The sequence below is a fragment of the Oryctolagus cuniculus genome, chromosome X (genome assembly GCF_964237555.1).
Source record: "Oryctolagus cuniculus chromosome X, mOryCun1.1, whole genome shotgun sequence".
NCBI lineage: Eukaryota > Metazoa > Chordata > Mammalia > Lagomorpha > Leporidae > Oryctolagus > Oryctolagus cuniculus.
Window position 1 is genome coordinate 37,991,766 of NC_091453.1, and position 23,158 is coordinate 38,014,923.

The 23,158-nt window shown below is 40.1% G+C and overlaps 1 protein-coding gene across 8 annotated transcripts in view; it reads right to left on the reverse strand.

The window, feature by feature from the left end:
- The window catches only part of PHF8 (PHD finger protein 8), a 106,654-nt gene that overhangs the window by 14,483 nt on the left and 69,013 nt on the right, over nt 1-23,158 (reverse strand). For all 8 annotated transcript variants that reach the window (XM_070067348.1, XM_070067349.1, XM_002720027.5 and 5 more), the window contains one exon: nt 11,651-11,746. In XM_070067348.1, coding sequence (XP_069923449.1) covers nt 11,651-11,746 — 96 coding nt within the window. The remainder of the gene's footprint in view (nt 1-11,650; nt 11,747-23,158) is intronic.

Genomic DNA, 23,158 nt, shown 5'->3' on the forward strand with positions numbered 1-23,158 from the left:
TCCAGCCATTGTGGCCATTGGGGGATTAAACCAGCGGGTGGAAGAGATATCTTTCTCTCTCTCCCCTTCACTTGCCTTCTCTCTCTACATAACTCTGCCTCCGAAATAAATAAATAAATCTTTTTCTAAAAAGAGAGAGAAGGGAGGGGGAAAGGAAGGGAGGGAGAGAGAAAGTAAGTCTTCTATCCATTGGTTCACTCCTCAAATGGCCACAACAGCTGGAGGTCGGCCGATCTGAAGCCAAGAGCTTCATCCGGATCTCCCATTTGGGTGCAGAGGCTCAAGCACTTGGGCCATGTTCCACTGCTTTCCCAGGCCACTAGCAGGGAGCAAGATCAGAAGTGGAGGAGCTGGGTCTCAAATCAGCGTCCATATGGGATGCTGGCGCCGAAGGAGGTGGCTTAATCTACTACGCCACAGTGCTGGCCCCAGTAAATAAATCTTTTAAAAAAGAAGAAGAAATACCTAATTTTACAATGGTAAGATCAGGAAATCACCACCTAAACAAAACATTAACTTTGGTGTCAGTAATAGACAGCAAGACATTTTGAACTTCCTGATGTAACACATTAGGAAATTCACAGCATCACCTGGGGAAGTAGTTATGTCAGAGTTAAAAATCAAGCAAGTCATTCTTATTGCTTCCAGTGTTTATGAATAAAAAACAAATTAAATGATTCCATGAGAAAACAAGCAAAACTTCTAAGATAACTGATCTAGTCTCTTGAAAAAACACCTTATCACATGGAAGCAAACAGACAATTGCAGAAGGTATGACATGCTAAAGGGTAACTGTATCAGTTTCTACAACAAATAAATAGCATGAAACAATAAAGGGGAGGGAGTAACCTAGATAAAGACTTAAAAGGCATGACTGTTAAATGCCACATAGACCCTGCTGAATTAGATGCTGACTTAAGCAAATCCATTGTAAAAATAACCATTTCAGACAAAGTAGGAAGTCTGGTTATGGGCTTGGGATTAAATATCAAATAATTATCAAATAATCATTGATTTTATCATGTATGATAACAGGCTTATAGTTTTGTGAAAAAATGTCCATATTTTTTAGAAATGCATACTGGGGGTCAGCACTGTGGCACAGCGGGTAAAGCTGCAGCCTGCAGTGCCAGCGTCCCAGATGGGTGCTGGTTCAAGTTCCGGCTGCTCCACTTCCAATCAAGCTCACTACCATGGCCTGGGAAAGCAGTAGAGGATGGTGGAAAAACAGTAAAAGATGACTCAAGTCCTTGGGACTTTGCACCCACGAGGGAGACCCGGAAGGAGCTCTTGTCTCCTGGCTTTGGATCTGTGCAACTCTGGCTGTTGAGGGCCCGTGGGGAGTGAACCAACAGATGGAAGACGTCTCTCTCTCTCTGCCTCTCCTTCTCTCTCTGTGTAACTCTGGCTTTCAAATAAATATATAAATCTTAAAAAAAGAGAAATGCATACTGAAGAAGCTGGCATTGTGGCATATTGGGTTAAGCTTCTGCCTGTGATGCCAAAATCCCATATAGGTGCTGATTCGAGACCCAGCTGCTCCACCTTCTGATCCAGCTCCTTGCTAATGCACCTGGGAAAGCAAGAGATGCCCCAAAGTACTTGGGTCCTTGCACGGACAAGACTCGGATGAAGCTCCAGGCTCCTTTCTTTGGCCTGGCCCAGGCCCAGCCCCAGCCATTATGGACATTTGGGAGTGACCAGCGGATGAAAGCTCACTCGCTCTCTTTCTATGCCTCTCTTCTCTCTGCAACTCTGCCTTTCAAATAAAATAAATAAATAAATCTTTAAAAAAATACATTCATACTGAAATACATGGTGGAAATGAAATCGTATCTGGTATTTGCTTTTTAAAGCAAAGACAATTTTAAAAAAAAGAAGAAAGAGATAAATATGGCAAAATCTTGATGACTGCTCACCTACATGAAGGATCTTTGTGAGTGAGACCCCAGCAGAAATAAGTGGCCACAGAAGGATGTACTTTTCTCTGAAGGGAGGCAAGAACTTGCACTTTGCTTATGGCCTTGTCTAAATACTGATAGAGTTTGTGGATTCAAAAAGCTTCCAAAGCCTAGGCAGCGCATGTCAAGAGCCTTGGGTGTTCACTGACATCATACTCTAGAGTGTTAACTGTTAAATTAACAATAGGAGTCAAAATGCACTAACGTTCCATGCAGGACCTCTATCCTCAATGAGCTGTATTATGAGAGTTAACTGTAAAACTTGTTCTCAAACAGTTTTGTGTGTGTGTGCATGCAAATTGTTGAAATCTTTACTTAGTATAGTATAGTGGTCTTCTCTGTATAAAGTTAATTGAAAATGAATCTTAATGGAGAATGGGAATGGGAGAGGGAAGAGGTGGAGGGATGGGAGGGTGGGAAGAATCACTATTTTCCTAAAGTTGTACTTATGAAATTTGTACTCATTAAATAAAAGGTTTCTTTGGGGGAAATAAAAAAGACACCTGCATTCTATATCAATGTCTGTGGGTTCAATTCCTGGCTGTACCTCCTAATTCCAACATGCTATCAACAAAGACCCTAGGAGATACCAATGATGGTTCAAGTAATTGGGTTTCTACCACCTATGTTGCAGACCTGGATTGCATTCCTGGCTCCCAGCTTCAGCCCCAGCCCAGTCCGTGCCCAGACCCAGCTGTTGCAGGCATTTAGGGAGTGAACCAGTAGATGGGAATGTTCTCTGTCTCATAAAAATGTTTTTAAATTATTATTTGGGAGGATTTTACATAATCTTACAAATAATGGAATCCTGTCAGTTATAGCAAAATGGATGGAACTCGAGGCTATCATGTTAAATGAAATAAATCAGACACAGAAAGACAAATGCCACATGATCTCCCTCATATGTGGAAGCTGAAAAAACCCCTCAATCTGCTGATTACTAGAAGCTTGGAGGGGTAGGTAGGGATAGAAGGAGTTAGGATAATGGGTATCAAATCAGAGTTAAACTGAAGGAATAAATTCTTAGTGTTACAAAGCACAGTAGGACGGGCCGGAACTGTGGCACAGTGGGTTAATGCCCTGGTCTGAAGTGTTGGCATCCCATATGGGCGCTGGTTCGAGACCCGGCTGCTCCACTTCCTATCCAGCTCTCTGCTATGGACTGGGAAAGCAGTAGAGGATGGCCCAAGCCCTTGGGCCCTTGCACCTGCGTGGGAGACCCAGAAGAAGCTCCTGTCTCTGGCTTTGGATCGGCACAGTTCCGGCCTTTGTGGCCATCTGGGGAGTGAACCATCAGATGGAAGACGTCTCTCTCTCTCTCTGCCCCTCCTCTCTCTGTGTAACTCTTTCAAATAAATGAATAAATCTTAAAAAAAATAAACAAAATATAGTAGGAGATAGTAATTCATAATAACATAGTATACACTTTTATGAGCAAACAGAAAAAAGCCTCCAATCATAAAGTAATGTGAAAGAAAAATGTTGATTACCCTGATTTGATTAGTATACATGTATTGAAATGTCATAATATAGCTTATAAAAATATAATTATTAATAAAATTTTTAAAAAATTATTGCTATTGTCAATAGGATCTTTTTCTAAGTATATTATGGTTATTACTAATATAATTCTTAAGTTTTGAATATCTGGTTTATATCCAATGATTACCCAATTTATTGAATTCTATTACTTTTAACAGTTTTTAATTCATTCCTTTGTATTTTCTAACATGTTTTAGTCATATATATCTATTTTCTTTTTTTTTTTTTTTAGATTTTATTTATTGAGAGGTAGAGTTACAGACAGAGAGGGAGAGACAGAGAGAAATGTCTTCTATGTGCTGGTTCACTCCCCAAATGGCTGCAATGGTTGGAGCTGGGCCAAAACAAAGCCAGGAGCCAGGAACTTCTTCCTGGTCTCCCATTCAGGTGCAGGGGCCCAAGCACTGGTTCCATCTTCCACTGCTTCCCCAGAACTGAAGCAGAGAGCTGGATAGGAAGAGCAGCTGGGACACGAACCGGCATCCATATGGAATGTCAACACCGCAGGCAGAGGCTTAGCCTACTATACCACAGCACCAGCTTCTCTATTTTCTATATATATTACACAATTATATAATTACTTTCACTTGTCAAGTACTTATTAAACATCTCCCAAGTACTAGGTACTATGTATGGTGCTACAGATTCAATGATGCACAAAAATGACAAGGATTATCACCCTGAGGAATCCTCAAATCATGATAATTTGGTCCCCTAATTTTTTTTTTTGACAGGCAGAATTAGACAGTGAGAGAGACAGAGAGAAAGGTCTTCCTTTTTCCGTTGGTTCACCCGCCAAGTGGCTGCTACGGCCGGCACACTGCACCAATCCGAAGCCAGGAACCAGGTGCTTCCTCCTGGTCTCCCATGCAGGTGCAGGGCCCAAGGACCTGGGCCATCCTCCACTGCACTCCCGGGCCACAGCAGAGAGCTAGACTGGAAGAGGAGCAACTGGGACAGAATCCGGCGCCCCAACTGGGACTAGAACCCGGGGTGCCGGCGCCATAGGCGGAGGATTAGCCTAGTGAGCCACGGTGCCAGCTGGTCTCTTAATTTTTAAAAGGTATTGTTCTTTTTTTTTTTTTTTTTTTTTTTTTTTTTTTTTTTTTTTTTTTGACAGGCAGAGTGGACAGTGAGAGAGAGAGACAGAGAGAAAGGTCTTCCTTTGCCATTGGTTCACCCTCCAATGGCCGCCCACGGCCGGTGCGCTGCGGCTGGCGCACCGCGCTGATCCGATGGCAGGAGCCAGGTAATTATCCTGGTCTCCCATGGGGTGCAGGGCCCAAGGACTTGGGCCATCCTCCACTGCACTCCCGGGCCACAGCAGAGAGCTGGCCTGGAAGAGGGGCAACTGGGACAGAATCCGGCGCCCTGACCAGGACTAGAACCTGGTGTGCCGGCGCCGCAAGGCGGAGGATTAGCCTAGTGAGCCGCGGCGCCGGCCAAAAGGTATTGTTCTTATTAGTGCTTCATTTCTAATATAACTGTTTAGAACTTCCTTAGAACAATGCTAAATAAAAAGCAGTGGGCACATTTGTCTTATTCTTGATTTTAATGAGAATAGCTTCAGTAGACTGTGTCAACCTTTTCAGAGTTAAGAACTCACTTTGAAAATGTGGTAAATTGGGGCCAGTACTGTAGCACAGAGAGTTAAGCAGCCACCTGCAAATCCAGCACCCCATATGAGTGCCAGTTTGAGTCTATGCTCCTCCACTTCCAATCCAGCTCCCTGCTAATGTGCCTGGGAAAGCAGCAGCAGATGGCCCAAGTACTTGAGTCTCTGCCATCCACATGAGAGACCCAAATGGAGCTCTAGGCTTTTAGCCTCAGCCTGGCACGGACCCAGCTGTTGAGGCCACTTGGGGAGTGAACCAGAAGATGATAAATCTTTCTTAAAAAAAGAAAACATGATAAATGTTACTAGCAAGGAAAATACATTTATATACACATACATTTATATAAAGTTTTAGATAATTCAAAGATCCAAAAGTCCATGAACACAAACTAAAACAGTTCTCTATAGTTTCATCCTGTTGATCTTAAGATAGACATTCTTCTTCATATTAAGGAAGCAACCTTTTATTTCTGGATAACTAAAAGTCACTATTTTTGAGATTTTTTTTTAAATTTAATTATTTCAGAGGCAGAGAGGGGAGGGGGGGAGGGGGTTACTCCCCTGACAGCTTGTTCACTCCCCAAATGCCCCTAACTGTGGGGGCTGTGCTTAGCCAAAGCTGAGAGCTGAGAACTTAGTCCAGGTCTCCGTGTGTGTGGCAGGAATCCAAAGAACTGAGCCATTACCTGCTGCCTCCCAGAGTACACATTAGCAAGAAGCTGGGGTTGGGAGCAGAGCCAGGACAGTTTGATATGGAATACAGGCATTTCAAGTGGTGTCTTAACTACTAGGTCAAATGCATCTCAACTTTGGGTTGCTTTTATTGTTTTGTAGGGTTTTTTAAAAAGTCACAAATAGGCATAGCGTAAGAGAGATAGCACACAAGAATAGACAAAAAGATTGATGGCACAAAGTAGATGCTCCCCAAGCAGTCCATGATATATATGAGTTAGTAGATAATGTAAAGAAAGCATTTCATGGGCTGGCATTGTGGCATAGTGAGATAAAGCCATGTCCTGCAGTGCCGACATCCCAAATGAGTGCTGGTTCAAGTCCCAGCTGCTCCACTACTGATCCAGCTCCCTGCTAATGCGCCTGGGAAAGCAGCTGTGGATGGCTCAAGTCCTTAGGCCCCTACACCCATGTGGGAGACCTGGAAGAAGCTCCTGGCTCCTGGCTTCAGCCTGGTCCAGCCCCAGCCATTGCAGCCATTTGGGGAGTGAATCAGTGGATGGAAGATCTCTGCCTCTGTCTCTCTCTCTCTAACTCTGCCTTTCAAATAAATAAATCCTTTTAAAATTTTTAAAAAGAAAGCATTTCAGCTTAGTGAGAATATGGTTCTAGTACTAATAGTTACCTAATTGTGGGGAGGGAACCAATTAAGACTCAGTTCAACATTATATTCTAAATAATTCTAGTTAGATTAAAACATTAGATGTTTAAAAATCATGCTTAAAAAATACAGGGGTGGGAGCGTGCATTGTGAGTGCATCAGGTTAAACTACTGCCTATGATGATGGCATCCCATATAAGTACTGGTTCAAGTCCCAGTTGCTCCACTTTTAATCCAGCTCCCTGCTAATACACCTGTAAAAACAGAGGAAGATGGCCCCAGTACTTGGGTCACTGCCACCCATGTGGGAGAGTCAGACAGAGTTCTGGGCTCCTGGCTTGCACCTGGCCCAACCCCGGCTATTTTGGCCAATTGGGGAGTGAACTGGCAGATGGAAGAGCCCTTTTTCTCCCTAACTATCCCTTTCTTGTAACTCTACCTTTCAAATAAATAATTATTTTTTTTGTTTTTTAAATGCATGAGTGCTAATTATCTGTTCTCTGACCAGGGAAACAATGGAAAAAAACAACATTTGATATAGAAATATCCAGGTTTTTCATTCATGAGGGAAATTACTATAAGCAAATTGTATTTTTTTTAAAAAAGATTTATTTATTTATTTGAAAGTCACAGTTACTGAGAGGGAAAGACAGAGACAGACAAATATTTTCCATCTGCTGTTTCACTTCTCAGATGGCTGCAATAGCAAGGGCTTTGCCTCGGTCTCCCAAGCACTTGAGCTATCTTCCACTGCTTTTCCCCATGCTTTACCCACAACACCACAATGCCAGCCCCAGCAAACTATATCTTTAAAAAGTATGTGTATTTGTGTGTGTGTATATACAGTCCCTGATTTATAACGGTTAAACACTGTATACTTTACAATGGTATGAGAATGATACATTCAGTAGAAACAGTACTTTGAATTCTGATTTTTGATCTTTTCCCTGGGCTAGGGCTTACACCCTACCATGTAACACTCTCTTATAATGTTAGTCATCAGCAGGGAGCCACAGCTTCCAATTGGCCACAGGATCATGATATTCTATAGTGTTGTTAAGCTATGATATTTGATAAATTGGGTGCATTAAAATGTATTTTCCAATATAATATTTTACACTTTGTGTTAATCAAGTTGAAATTTTGAGGCATAACTGTGTATGTGTATGTGTGTGTGTGTGTGTGTGTGTGTGTAAGGCAAAGGATAGCTATTAGCTATTTCTTTACTATCTAAATAGAAAGGGCAATTTAAAATGCTTGAAGACCCACAGGGATAAATGGGCAAAGGATAGAATCAAAATTTCCAAAATAAGAAATTGTAATGTACAAAAACATAGGCAATGATTAATCAAAAATGTAAATTAAACCAATGAGACTTGTTTGCTTATGAATTACCAAAGATCAAGGTAGACATTCCACATTTGCAACCAAGTATCTTTCTCCCTTTTCTGCTTAGTAATAAAAACTCTGATTTTGTGGGACAGCAATATGCCTAGATAAAAAACTACACTTCCTGGCTCCTGTGACATGTAGTCTTGGCCTTGACATAACTTCAGCCAAAGAGATGTTCAAAAGTAGAGGGGAACAGGTATTTACCATAGAATATGATAGGAAGTCCAACTATCCACACTGGAATGCTTGGGTTTAACACCTGGCTCTGGCTCGTGATTCCAGCTTTCTGGTAATGCAGATTCTAGGAGGAGCAATGATGGCTCAAGTAGCTGCGTTCCTGCTACTCATGGGAGACCTGAATTAAATTCTCAACTCCAAGTTTTGGTCCCAGGGATGACTAATGCAGGCATTTGAAAGGTGAACCAGTAGATGGGAACTGTCTTTCAAACAAATTTTTAAAAATTAGACCTTAAAACTCCTTGGAGGAGGTGAGGCTTAGCAGGCCATTTCCTTTTTCCTTTTGCTTTTCCCTTTTCTCCTGACTGCAACCCAGATTCAGTGCTGGAGGTAAAGTAATTATCTTGTGATCCTGAGGGAATAAGCACTCACTAAGGATGCTTGAGAGGTTCCTGCTATTCATAGGCAAACACTATTCCTCAAGGCCTACAAGGATTTCATAAAGAAGCATTCTCACACATGGCTGGTGGGAGTGTAAATTGGTACAACTTTTCTGAAAAGCAATTTGGCAATTAGTATCAAGAGCTTTAAAAACATTCATATTAACAAACTGTGTTGGCAAGCGTGTAGGGAAACAAGCACTCTCATGCATTGCTTGTAGCAGTGTAAACACATCTCTAAGATCTATTATTGAGTAAAGCAAAGCATGTAACAGTGTATAAAGTATGTTTCCATTTGAGTAAAAAAATAAAGAAAACATATACACATATTTGCTTATTTATACATAAATGATCTCTGACAAGATAAATAAGAAACTGTAACAGCAGTTGACTCCAAGTAAGGAACTGGAAAGCTATGGAACAGGGTTGTGAAGGAGACTCTGCACAGTTTTATCCTCATATACTTTGGTCCTTCTAAGGTTCCATGGGGATTTATCTGAAGTAAATAATCACAGAGATACATTTATGTACAAAGATGTCCATTCCAAATGTTATCACTAACTATGAAAACTTGACTATAGCATTAAAGGAGAAGCTAAGTAAATTGGGACTATCCATGGAATAGCTATTTTATTTCTATTCAAATATTTTATTTATAACCCATGGCTTAAGAACATGTTTATGGGGCCAGCACTATAGTATACCAAGTAAAGACACTGCCTGCAATGCCCACATACCATATGGGTGCAGGTTTGTGTCCCGGCTGCTCCACTTCAGACCCAGCTCCCTGCTAATGGCTTGGGAAAAGCAGTGGAAGATAAAAGCTCCCAGCTTTGGCCTGACCCAGTGTCAGCCGTTGTGGACATCTGGGGAGTGAACCAGTGGATGGGAGCTCTCTCTCTCTGTCTCTCCCTCTCTCAATAACTCTTTCAAAATGAATAAATCTTTATGAACATGCTTACAATATAATATTAAAAGACCAGGTATATTTATTAGTGTTCAATTTTTAAAGTCAATTTCTAGTAGATGTGGAATGTTAATCACAAGACAATGTATACAGTAACAACTTGGATGGTTTAAACATAAAGTGTGGATCACAGAAGATTGGAGGAGGGTAAGAACAGGGGCAGTGATATGCGTATCTTACAAAGTAGGTAATCAAGAGAGACTGACAGAAATTAGTGAAAGAAGAAATAGAGTTGATAAATAGGGAAATGAGGATATAAACTACTTTATCACCTTTAATTCTGAAGGCATTTACTAGGAAAATGAACACTATGAGGTTGCTGTTTAGACACAGGATTGAAGGTAGGAAAAGCAGGTGCAGAAGAACTTTGCATTTAATCTTAAACTCTTTTTTGTACTATTTGATATGCTATACATTCTACTTTGATTAAAAGGCAGAAAACAAAATGAAAAAGTAGGATACACAACTGTATACACAGTGTGATTTCAAACACCAAAAAGGAAAAATGCAGAGAAAACAAATACTAAAAGAAAATATGTCAAAATTTTAACAGTGGTTAATTCTAGATAGCAGAATCATGGGCAGTATCTTCTTTATAACTTCCTCTATTTTCAGTATTTTTCCTTTTTTTTTTTTTTTTTTTGACAGGCAGAGTGGACAGTGAGAGAGAGAGAGACAGAGAGAAAGGTCTTCCTTTGCCGTTGGTTCACCCTCCAATGGCCGCCGCGGCCGGCGCGCTGCGGCCGGCGCACCGCGCTGATCCGATGGCAGGAGCCAGGAGCCAGGTGCTTTTCCTGGTCTCCCATGGGGTGCAGGGCCCAAGCACCTGGGCCATCCTCCACTGCACTCCCTGGCCACAGCAGAGGGCTGGCCTGGAAGAGGGGCAACCGGGACAGAATCCGGTGCCCCGACCGGGACTAGAACCCGGTGTGCCGGCGCCGCTAGGCGGAGGATTAGCCTAGTGAGCTGCGGCGCCGGCCCTTTCCTTATTTTCCATTATACTAATGAGAAAAATTTACTTTGATAGAGGAGAAAATACAGGTAAAACTTACAGGAGAAAAAAAGTCAGAAAATGGGTCTAAAATTAAAAAAAAAAGAAAGAAACATTTGCTGATTGACTCACTAAGAGAGCCCTTCCCAGGAATATCCTGCTGCCCCACTCCATCAACCCTCGGCAAACACCAGAAAGGCCAAATATGGCTGAGAGGGAACAACAGGCATTCACAGATCCCAGCACCCTCTATAGCAGATATTTCATTGTGTGCATTCCTCCTTTGCAATGTGACTTTGCAGCTGTCCTCTCAAGAGGTGCAATCTACTTCCCACCCTTGGAACCAAAGCTTGGCTGTGTAATTTGCTTTTGGCCAACGGAACGGTAGCAGACATAAGTAGAGGCTTGAAAAGGATTTGCACATTTAGGTTTTTCCTCTCTTGCTGCTGGAAACCTTGCTCCTACTTTGTGAAAAAGATTGGACATTTTTTGAAAGACTATGTGGAAACAGGCCCTGGCCATCTAAGTTAGGACCCCAAGGAAGATACTTTTAGAATATCCAGCTCCTACTCTAGCTGGCCCAAACTGGAAGAACTCAGCCAACCTATAAAATCATGAGACATGACCAACTATTGCTACTTTAAGCTACTACATTTGGGGTACATTTAAGCTACTACATTGGGGTACTTTAAGTTACTACATTTATTGAGCAGCAAAAGCTTGCTGATAGACCCTCCAATGTGAAACTTAGTCCACAAGATAAAGAAAATTCTGTGATCACTCTAATTCCTATGTCCAACTCAATTATCATTCTTCCTTCCTCCCTAAGGGATGGTTTCTCAATATAGGAGACAGCTTTGGGCTTTGCAGAGTCAGCAAAATTTCCCTCTTGGACAATAAAATAACTAAAGGGCTGGGATGATGACATCACAATGTTTGCAGAAGCCTTAGACTGCTCTGTGAAATCTGAGTTCTTTCTTCCTTTCATCTCAAACCATGTAATATCAAAAGCAATGCTCCATTACTTCTGGTTTTGCTGCACTGATCATACAAACTCCATGTTTTACTGAGGATTTTAGCTCCGGCACCTAACATGGTACCTGAATACCACAAATGCTTGCAGAATAAACAAATGAGTGACTGAATTAGGTATTCTTAGATTAAATATCCCTCCTGCCCCAGCCTATATTTTCTCCAGACCACCCCCTACAAAGTTTAAGAGACTGGATCACCTTTAGGACTCCAGGGAGCATCATCTGAATTCTTCTTTTTCTTGGGTCGAGATTTCAAAGCAGGGTCGTCCTCATCAGACTCCAGTGAAGGGTAGACTGCAGGGAAAGGGGAAAACAGGACAAACTGAGATCTCATCCAAAAGGGTGAAGACAGAATGATAGATATCTATTTAACTCCTCCCACTCCCCTACAAGTGTACCCTTTCCTTAATCCATTCTCAACTCCAAGAACCCCTGAATATGCCACACATATTTCATGCCTTTCTTTCTACCTTTGCTGCAAATGTCCATTTCCAAGGTTCATGTAATTCTGACTCATTCATCCAATGTCCACTCAGTGCCTAACTTCATGGGTTTCACTTTACTCTTCAAAATTTAGCTCTAGATTCATCTCCGCACAAGCAGCCTTTCTTCACTCTCCTAATCTGATTCTGCCTGCTTGTCAGCTCACCATTATATCCTATGCATACTTCTATTGGAGTTATTTGTTATATAGTATTAAAGTGATTAGTAAATCTGTTGCCTCCAATTTACCATGAGGGCAGGGACACGTATTATTTCATATTAAGAGAGACTAACACAATGAAGAGTAGGTGTGCCCAGTGTTTGCTGACTGAATGGAAAAATAAGTGATATATAATTAATTCACAAAGGGAACAGAAAGAGCACTTGGGTGAATTAGGAACAAGATTACTGGAACTGCATGATCTAAATGACAAAACACACATACAGAAGTTATCTCATCTAACACAAACACAAACACATGGCTTTATCACATTGTCCTCGTAATTCACAAGCTACACACACAGGATTTAAAGGGAAGATGATCTAGAAAGGTCCTATTGATGAGGTCCATACTCTGATAATAGGGGCTGACGTTGCTGTATGGCAGGTTAAGCTGCTGACTGCAATACCGACATCTCATGTGAGTGCCAGTTCAAGTCCCAGCTGCTCTGCTTCTGATCCAGCTTCCTGCTAATGTGCATGGAAAGGCAGTGGAAGGTGGCCCAAGTATTTGGGTCTCTCATGGGGGAGACCTGTATGGAGTTTCTGGCTCCAGGCTTTGGACTGGCCCAGCCCTGGATGTGGCAGGCATTCAGGGAGTAAACCAGTAAATGGAAGATCCCTTCTCCATCTGTTCTTCTCTGTCACCCTGTCTTTCAAATAAATGAATAAATCTTAAAAAAAAAAAAACCTCTGAAACTGCTGCTAAACCTAGAAGAGAAATAATGTCAAAGAGTTAAAATGTCCTCCTAAATTATTGTAACGCCACTATTTCTAATAATCAGTGTCAAAATTCTATAGAAAATCCTACTTCATCAGAGGAACCTAGCTGCCTACTTCTTCCTAGAAGGGCCACTTTGCAGAAAAATAAGTCTACTTTTCAGGCCTTCCTCCTTGAGCAAAGAATTAAGAACTCCTGTATAATGATTTTCTTTTAAGAAAGAGGAGTAATTGTCCCTAGAAGGAAATGACACCTGGTAACACAGAGTAGTTAGTGTTATTTCACTGCATCTGAAAGATTTTCCAACTCAAGAGAAGTGAGATATGAAAGAAACACCCTGAGCCTCAGGGTCACAATTATTTTGAAATCTTGGACTGACCTACTAGTGACCTGGGAGAGCTTCTCTAAGTCTTATTATCTTCTTCAATAAGCCTGAAATAATAGATACCACCTGCCTTGCAAAGTTGTTGAGAATTAAGAGATTCTATCTGCAAAGTAACTTACAAAAGTAATTCCATTCTAAAGTTCAGGTCTTATTCAAGAGGGGATAAGATGTAGATAATAATTAACTCTGTACACTGAAAGAAAATATGTTTCAATATGCATATTAAAAATATGCACTTCCTCAACATGAAAAATAGCTAATATCACAATAGTAAAAGACTGAAGTTTTCCTTTAAGATCAAGAATAATACAAGACTGCCCACATCATTACTAGTCAACACTATAAATTATTTACTAGTACTGTTAATTCTAGCCATAGCAATTAGGCAAAGAAACAAAAGAGAAATAAAAGACAATCAAATTAAAAAGGAAGAAGTAAAACAATCTCTATTTACAAATAAACTTACATAAAAAAATTCTGAAGAATTCATATATACACAGAGAACAATTTAGAGCTAGTAATAGAATTCAGCAAAGTTCCAAGATACATGGTCAACAAACAAAAATTAGTTGTCTTTCTCTGTGTTAGTAATAAAAAATCTAGAAAATAAATTAAGAAAAATATTCCATTTATAATATCAACAAGAATAATATAGGTATGGATAAATTTAACAATGGAAGTACAAGATTTGCATGCTGAAAACTATAAAGTATTGCTGAAAGAAATTAAAAACCAAAATAACCAGAAAGACATCCAATGCTTACGGACTAGATGTCTTAATATTGTTAAGGTAGCTATAAAGCAATCTATAGATTAAATGCAATCACTATCAAAATAACAATGCTTTTTATTTTTTATTTTTATTTTTATTTTTTGCAGAAATGGAGCTCTTAAAATTTAAATGGAATTGCAGGGGACCCTGAATAGCCCAAAGAATTGTTCTCATCCATTTGTGTTTCTGTAACAAAAACACCATAATTTGAGTAGCTCATAAATGACAGAACCTTATTTTCAATAGTTCTAGAAGTTGTGAAGTCCAAGATCAAGGCACCAGCAGATTTAGTGTCTGATGAGGGCCTGCTTCCTGGTCACAACTAGCCGGCTGTCATCTTACTGTATCCTCACATTGGCAGAAAGAGCAAGGGATCTCTTAAGGGTGTCTTCCATAAAGGCAGCAATCTCATTCATGAGAATTCTGCCTATCATTCCCAAAATGCCTGCTCAGCAAGCACTATTACACTGGGGATAGGTTTCAACAAAGGAATTTGGAAGAACACAAACATGCAGCCCATACCAACAATGTTGAAAAAGAACAAATTGGACAATTCATATTTCCTAGTTTTAAAACTTTCTACGATGGCCGGCGCTGCAGCTCACTAGGCTAATCCTCCGCCTGCGGCACTGGCACACCAGGTTCTAGTCCTGGTCGGGGCGCCGGATTCTGTCCCGGTTGCTCCTCTTCCAGTCCAGCTCTCTGCTGTGGCCCGGGAGTGCAGTGGAGGATGGCCCAAGTCCTTGGGCCCTGCACCTACACAGGAGACCAGGAGAAGCACCTGGCTCCTGGCTTCGGATCAGCACGGCGTGCCGGCCACAGCGGCCATTGGAGGGTGAACCAACAGCAAAAAGAAGACCTTTCTCTCTGTTTGTCTCTCTCACTGTCCACTTTGCCTGTCAAAAAAAAAAAAAAAAAAAAAACTTTCTACGAAACTACAGTAATCAAAACATTATAGTCTCAGTATGAGAACAGACATGTACATTAATGGAATAGAACTGAGAGTATAGAAAGAATTTCATATACCTATAGTTAATTGATATTAGGGGTGCCAAGACCATTCAATTGAAGGAATTACCTCTTCAATAATTGATGTTATACAAAGAAAGAATAAAAATATCAATTGATAATTTAAAGCTGAATGCAGGCCGGCGCCGCAGCTCACTAGGCTAATCCTCCACCTAGCGATGCCGGCACACCGGGTTCTAGTCCCGGTTGCCCCTCTTCCAGGCCAGCTCTCTGCTGTGGCCAGGGAGTGCAGTGGAGGATGGCTCAAGTGCTTGGGCCCTGTACCCCATGGGAGACCAGGAGAAGCACCTGGCTCCTGCCATCGGATCAGCGTGGTGCGCAGGCCGCAGCGCACCAGCCGCGGCGGCCACTGGAGGGTGAACCAACGGCAAAAAGGACGACCTTTCTCTCTGTCTCTCTCTCTCTCACTGTCCACTCTGTCTGTAAAAAAAAAAAAATTAAAAAAAAAAAACTGAATGCAAAAAATTTATTCAAATCCAAAAGAAGGAAATGAGAAAAAGGAACAAAAAGTAGATGTAACAAAGAGAAATAAATAATACTAAACCTTTATCTTTATATAACTTCAATTACATTAGTTTAAAAACACCAACTAAAAGATCATTAACGCTGTCTATAAGAAAACTACTTAACTGTAATCATAAAGGTAAGCTAAAAATAAAAGGATAGAATAAGATGTAATATATTAACACTAATTAAAGAACTCTAAATCAGTTATATTATCAAAGTAACTACAAACCAAAGAAAATTACCAAGGATAAAAAGGGATATACCATTATTACAAGCAATGAATTCATAGAAATAGTAATCTTAAACGTGGATGCACCTAGCAGCAAAGGTTCCACATATATGAAACAAACACTGTTAGGGCGGAAAGGGCAAACAGAAAAATCCTCAAATACTCTTGGAGACTTCAACACATCTTTCTCAGTAATCAATGAACCAAGTAGAGAGATCTGCAAGGACACAGAAAAGTGTCATCAACCAACTTGATCTAATCAAAATTTATAGGCCACTTAACTCAGTAACAATAGAACAGAATTCTCAAGTTCATAAAGAAATTTCACCAAAATAGACTAAATCCTTGGTAATAAAATACATTTCTCTTTTTTAAAGATTTATTTATTTATTTGAAAAGGCAGAATTGAGAGAGAGAAAGAGAGAGACAGAGACAAAGATCCTCTATCCACTGGTCCATTCCTCAAATGGCTGCAACATTGTGGAGCTGGTCCAGTCTGAAGCCAGGAGCCAGGGAGCCTCCTCCGGGTCTCACACATGGGTAACAGGACACCAAAGCACTTGTACCATCCTCTGCTGCTATCCCAGGCACACCAGCAGCGAGTTGGACTGGAAGTGGAGCAGCCCAAAAGAAATCATACAAAGTATGTTCTCTGACCACAGTCAAACTAGACCATGAATCAGTATGGAAAGATAACTAGAATATCTCCAACACTTCAAATTAAAACATCCTTAGGGCCAGTGCTGTGGCATAGCGGGGAAAGCCACCACCTGCAGTGCCGGCATCCCATATGGCACTGCTTCGAGTCCTGGCTGCTCCACTTCCCTTCCAGCTCTCTGCTATGGCCTGGGAAAACAGTGGAAGATGGTCCAAGTCCTTGGGCCCCTGCACCCTCTTAGGAGACCCAAAAGAAGCTCCTGGCTCCTCGCTTTAGATCTGCGCAGCTCCAGCCATTGCAGCCAAATGGGGAGTGAACCAGCAGATGGAAGACCTCTCTCTCTTTGCCTCTCCTCTCTCTGTGTAACTCTTTCAAATAAAATAAATAAATCTCAAAAAAAAAAAAAAGAAATTAAAACATCCTTTTGATCCACGGGTCAAAGAAAAGAGTTCAAAGATAGAAAATAGTTTAATGTGACACAGAAAATTGGTGAGACATAGATGAAGTGCTGCTTAGAAAGAAATTTAAGGGGGCTGGCCATGTGACACAGTAGGCTAAGCATCAGCCTGTGGCCACCATCCCATAAGGGTGTCTGCTCGTGTTGCGGCTGCTCCACTTCCAATTCAGCTCTCTGCTATGGCCTGAGAAAGCAGTAGTAGATGGCCCAAGTGCTTGGGCCCCTGCACCTGTGTGGGAGACCCAGAAGAAGCTCCTGGCTCCTGACTTCAGATTGGCTTAGCTCCAGCCATTACAGCCATTTGGGGAGTGAACCAACGGATAGAAGACCCCCCCCCCCCAACTGTCTCTCTCTATATATAACTCTACCTCTCAAATAAATAAATAAGAAATTTAAGCATTAAATGTTTACATTAAATGGGCCAGTGCTATGGCACATAGGCTAAGCCTTGGCCTGTGGCACCAGCACCCCATAAGGGCGTCTGTTTGTGTCCCAGCTGCTCCATTTCCAATCTAGCTCCCTGCTGATAACCTGGAAAAAAGTGGAAGATGGCCCAAGTCTTTGGGTTCCTGCACCCATGTGGGAGACCTGGAGGAAGCTCATGGCTCCTGGCTTTGGATTGGCTCATCTCTGGCTGTTGAGGGCATTTGGGGAGTGAACCAGCAGATGGAAGACCTTTCTGTCTCTCCCTCTCTCTGTCTGTAACTCTACTCTCAAATAATAAATAAAACCTTCAAAAAAAGTTTACATTAGAAATGTAAAAAAGGCCTCAAATCAATAATCTCTATTTCTACTTTTGACATTAGAAAAAGAATAAAATAAATCCATAGCAAGCAGAACAATAATCTCAAGAGCAGAAATCAGGGGAAGAAGAGAGGAAGGGAATACTATGTTCCAAGAATTGTATCTACAAATCACATTGAAAACTAATGATAAACTAAATTTTTTGAAAAGCAAAAATTAATGAAATTGATACAGAAAATGGAATTGAAAGCTTTGAAAAGATCAATTAAATTGACAAAATGCCAACAAGAATGACAAAAAAGAAGCCACAAGTTACTAATATCAAAAATGAAAAAAGGGTTACCACTAAATGTCCCAAAGAAAATTAAAGGATAATGGGAGAACTCTATAAACTCTATGCCCAGAAACTGAACAACTTAGATGAAATGGATCAATTATTTGAAAGACACAAACTACCAAAAAATCATTCAAGGTGAAATAAATAACCTGAAAATCCTACAGCTTCTTTAAAAATTAATCCCACAGTTAAATTCTGAAAAAGAAATCTTGGAACCCAGGTGGTCACATTGTAAATTCTATCAAATCTTTAAAGAAGACAAGACACCAATTCTGCATAACGCCTTCCAGAAAATATTTTCTTTAAGAAGAAGGAACATTTCCCAACTCATTTTTTGAGGCCAGCATTAATCTGATACCAAAACTAGAGTAAAAGAATACAGGAAAAGAAAATTACAGATCACTATTCTCCATGTACACATGGAGAATATGTGTATATATACACACACACACACACAAAATCTCTGGTGAAATACTAAATTAATTCTGGCAATATGTAAGAATAATAATTATACATCATGATCAGATGGAATTTATCCTGTGAATATAAGGTTGGCTCAATATTCAAAAATCAATGTAATATACCATATTAACAGACTAAAGAAGAAAAATGGGGGAGTGGGCATTTAGCCTAGCAATTATGACTCCACTTGGGACAACAACATCCCATATTAGAGCGCCTGGGTTTAAGTTCTGACTCTGCTCCTGATGCAAATTCTCTTGTACTCTGTGGGAAAACATTTTGGTGGTTTCTCAAAGAGTTAAAAATAGAATTACTATGACTCAGTAATCCTACTCCTAGATATATGACCAAGAGAAATGAAAACATGTATCTGCACAGAAACATGCATAAGGATGTCTATAGCAGCATTATTCCTAACAGCCAAAAGGTGGAAACAAAAAATTTGTTTAGCACATGAATGGATAAAAAAATTGTGGTAATAAATGGGGGCTTTAAAAAGTTCAAGTAGGCCGGCGCCGCGGCTCACTAGGCTAATCCTCCGCCTTGCAGCGCCGGCACACCAGGTTCTAGTCCCGGTCGGGGCGCCGGATTCTGTCCCGGTTGCCCCTCTTCCAGGCCAGCTCTCTGCTGTGGCCAGGGAGTGCAGTGGAGGATGGCCCAAGTGCTTGGGCCCTGCATCCCATGGGAGACCAGGATAAGTACCTGGCTCCTGCCATCGGATCAGCGCAGTGCGCCGGCCACAGCGCGCCGGCCGCGGCGGCCATTGGAGGGTGAACCAACGGCAAAGGAAGACCTTTCTCTCTGTCTCTCTCTCTCACTGTTCACTCTGCCTATGAAAAAAAAAAAGTTCAAGTAAAATGTGTATTATGGAAAAACTACACAAAGATCTCAAAGTTTTTCACATGAAAAAAATCCTCATCTTTGAATCTGATTTCTCCACAAATTTTCTGAAACAGAAAGCAGATTGCGGGATACCAGAGGATAAAGAGATGAGGATATGGAGATTAATTATTTATTGAACATGAAGTATTTTCTAGTGAGGGCAATATCTTCAAAAATGGAAGTGACCATTTTATAGCACTGTAAATGCACTAATGCCACTGAACTATGCATTTTTAAATGGTTGTATGAAACAATAATAAATCTGATATTCTCAGTCCCGCATGTATCACTTAAATGGAAATATGGGAATGTGGATAAAAAAAGCTGTGTAAATAAAAAATAAAAATAAAGATGTTAATCCTCCCCAAATTATCTATATAGTTTGAAAGGCTTTTGTTTTAAAATCTAGTAATATGAGATTTTTTAAATGGTTTTCTGGTATCTTTTGACAAATAGTTTTTCTCGATTTATTTGTTAATGTGGTGATGAACATTAATAGGATTACTACTGACTTTATACCCAAATTTTCTTCTTGCAGTTAGCTGTACTTGGTCATAGTGTTCAACAATAGTGTGTCTAGTTTATTTTATTACCAGTATTTTCAAAAAGTAGGGATTTTTTTGTGTCTTATCATTTGGTTCTAATATTTGATGTTTACTATTTTCTTTCTTTGCTTTTCTTTTTTTAAAGTTTTCATTTTATTTGAAAGGCAGAGAGACAAACACAGAAAGACAGATCTTCTATTTATTGGTTCATTCTCCTTATGCTCCAATATCCAATTTGGGATGCCCACATGGAAGGCAGGGACCAACTATTTCAGCTATCACCTACTGCCTCCCAGGATGCACATTAGCAAAAAGTTGGAATCACGAGAAAAGCTAGGATGTGAAACTAGACACTCCAGTATGAGATGTGGGCATCCCAAGCGGTATCTTAACCACTGTGCCAAATGCCTGCCCTCACCTCCACCTCCCTCATCCCCAAATTAAAAGTATTTTCTTATGAAAGATGGAGCAGGCATTTAGCCTAGCAATTAAGATGCTGTGTCCCACATTAGAGTGCCTGGGTTCAATATTGGGCTCTAGCTCCAGACTCCAGCTTCCTTCTAATACAGACTCTGGGGAATAGCAGTGATGACTCAAGTGATGGGGTTTCTGCTACCCACATAGGAGTCCAGAATTGAGTTTCTAGCTCTTGGTTTTGGCTTGGCCCAGACCCAGCTGTTTCAGACATCTGAGGAGTGAATCAGTGAGTAGAACCTCTTTATCTGGAATATTTTTAAAAGAAAATGGAGAATGGGGGTAGGCATTCATAGCTCCTGCATTTGGGGAATGAACCAGCAGAAGATTTCTGTGTATGTATATGTATGTATATGTCTACCTTTCAAATGAAATGAAAATAAAAATTTTTAGAAAACTAAAAAGAAAAAGAAAAACAAGCTACACTCTGGGAGAAAATATCTGCCAATCACATATTCAATAAGGGACTACACAGACTATATGAAGCATATTCAAAGCTCAACAGTTAAGGAAAGAAAGAGCCCCAAAGAAAAACAGGCAAAAGTCATTTAAAGTGCTGTTTAAAGACACTTCAAAAAGAATGGATATATAAATGGCAAACACAGAAAAAGATGCTCATTCAAGATCATTAACCATTAAACAAGCCATTAAATGAGATATCACTACACTTATTAGGATGGCTAAAATATATATACTGACCAGTAGGTACAGCAACTTGAAGCTCATATACTTGTAATGGGAATGTAAAATGCCATAACTACTCTGGGAAAGTTTAGTAGTAATTTTCTAAAGTTAAAACATTCACAATCCATATTGTCTAGGAATCCCATTTCTAGGTATTTTAGTAAATAGAGAGATGAAATCTCATGTTCAAACAAAAGTCTGTTCACAGTATCACTATTTATAATCATCTCAAATTGGAAACAACTGAAATGTCCTTTAACATGTACATCCACACAATGGAATACTGCTCAACAATAAAAAGAAATAAGCTATTCATACACAACATGTATGAATCTTAAAGGTACTGTGCTGAGTGAAAGATTTCAATCTCAAAATATTACATACTAAATAATTCCATTTATATGGCATTCTGGCAAAGGCAAAAGTGCAGTGATGGAGAGTAGATCAATGGTTTCCAGGGTTAGGAGTAAGGAGAGAGTAAGGTGACAAAGAGGGGCAGGAGTAAGAAGACAAAGTGTTCTGTGTCCTGATTGTGGTAGCTGCTAGAATGTAAACATGGATACAGAAAAAAGCCAATTTTGCTTCAGACCAACTTAAAAAAATACAATTTTATAGACACAATGAAAGCAAATGAACAGAACTTTCAACTCAGGATGTCAGATGAAGAACATTAAAAGAGAGAATAAAATAAAATCAGAAACAACAAAAATAGGGGCGGGTGTTCGGTGCAGCAGTTAAGATACTATCACTTGGGAAAACCATGTTCCATATTAGAGTATGTGGGTTCCAAGTCCTGGCTCCACTTCCGATTCCAGCTTCTGCTATTATACACCCTGGGAGGCAGCAGAAGATGGCTCAAATTCTTGGGTATTTGCCTACCACATGGGTGACCCAAACTGAATTCCAGGCTCCTGGTCTCAGCCTGGCCCAGCCCCAGCTGTTGTGGACATTTTTTGGGGAGTGAATCAGTAGATCCAAGATTGATCTCTCTCTCTGCCTTTAAACTAAATAAATATTTTTAAAAAGATACCATAAAACCATTTGTTAAAACCTCATGTGACTTGATTTTGAAACAAACAAAAGCCTTCCAAACTAGAGATAGAGACTCTCCTGAACTTTATGAAAGTAGTCTACCAGAGACCTAGAGAGACTTACATACTGAGTAGAGAAACATAAGCAGTACTACTTTAAAGTCAGAAACAGCACAAGGATGCCCCCTATCTCCACTATGACAGCACTGTAATAAAACTAGAAAAATCATTAAGTATGAATATAGAAAGAAAGGGGATATTAGGGCCTGACCTGTGTCCTATAAAAATCTGTATGCTAAAGGCCTAATCCCGCAAAACCCAAGAGTGTGACTGCATTTGGGGATAAAGCCTTTAAAGAAGTAATTAAGTTAAAATAAGGCTGGGTGTGGTGGTGGCGGCACTAATCCAATCTGACTTCTGTCCTTACAAGAAGACATTAGGATGCACAGAGATACAATAGGGACACATGCACAGATGGATGATCACATGAAAAGGCAGCAAGAGGGATGTTATTTGTAAGATAAGGAGAGAGGCTTCACTGGAAACCAACTCTGCTGATACCTTGATCTTGGACTTCCAACTTCCAGAACTGTAAGGTTATAAACTTCTCTTGTTTAAACTGCACAGTCTACGGTATTTTGTTATGGCAGCACTATCAAACTAAAACAGAACAAATACATCAACTAGCTCAAGAACTCAAGACAATTACGAAAAAACTTAATAAAACTAGTAAGTATATAGTAAGGCAGTCCAATACAGGATCAATATGGAAAGAAAATAATTTGCCTACATACTTAGGAAAGCCAAATAGAAAATGTAACACATAAAAAGATGTCACTTTTAATAGCAACCAAAATAAAATACCTAAGAATAAACTGAAGAAGAAATAAACCAAGGAAGAGATATATGAGGGGGTCTTCAAAAAGTTTATAGAAAATGTATATTATAAAAAAGCTGTTCAGGGATTTAAAATTTTTTTTGCATCAAAATAAACAATTTTTAATTCCAACTTCCATGAACCTTTTCAAATGCCCTTGTACAAGAAGACCTGAATAAATTGAGAGATAGCTCATTTGTGAAGACAGAA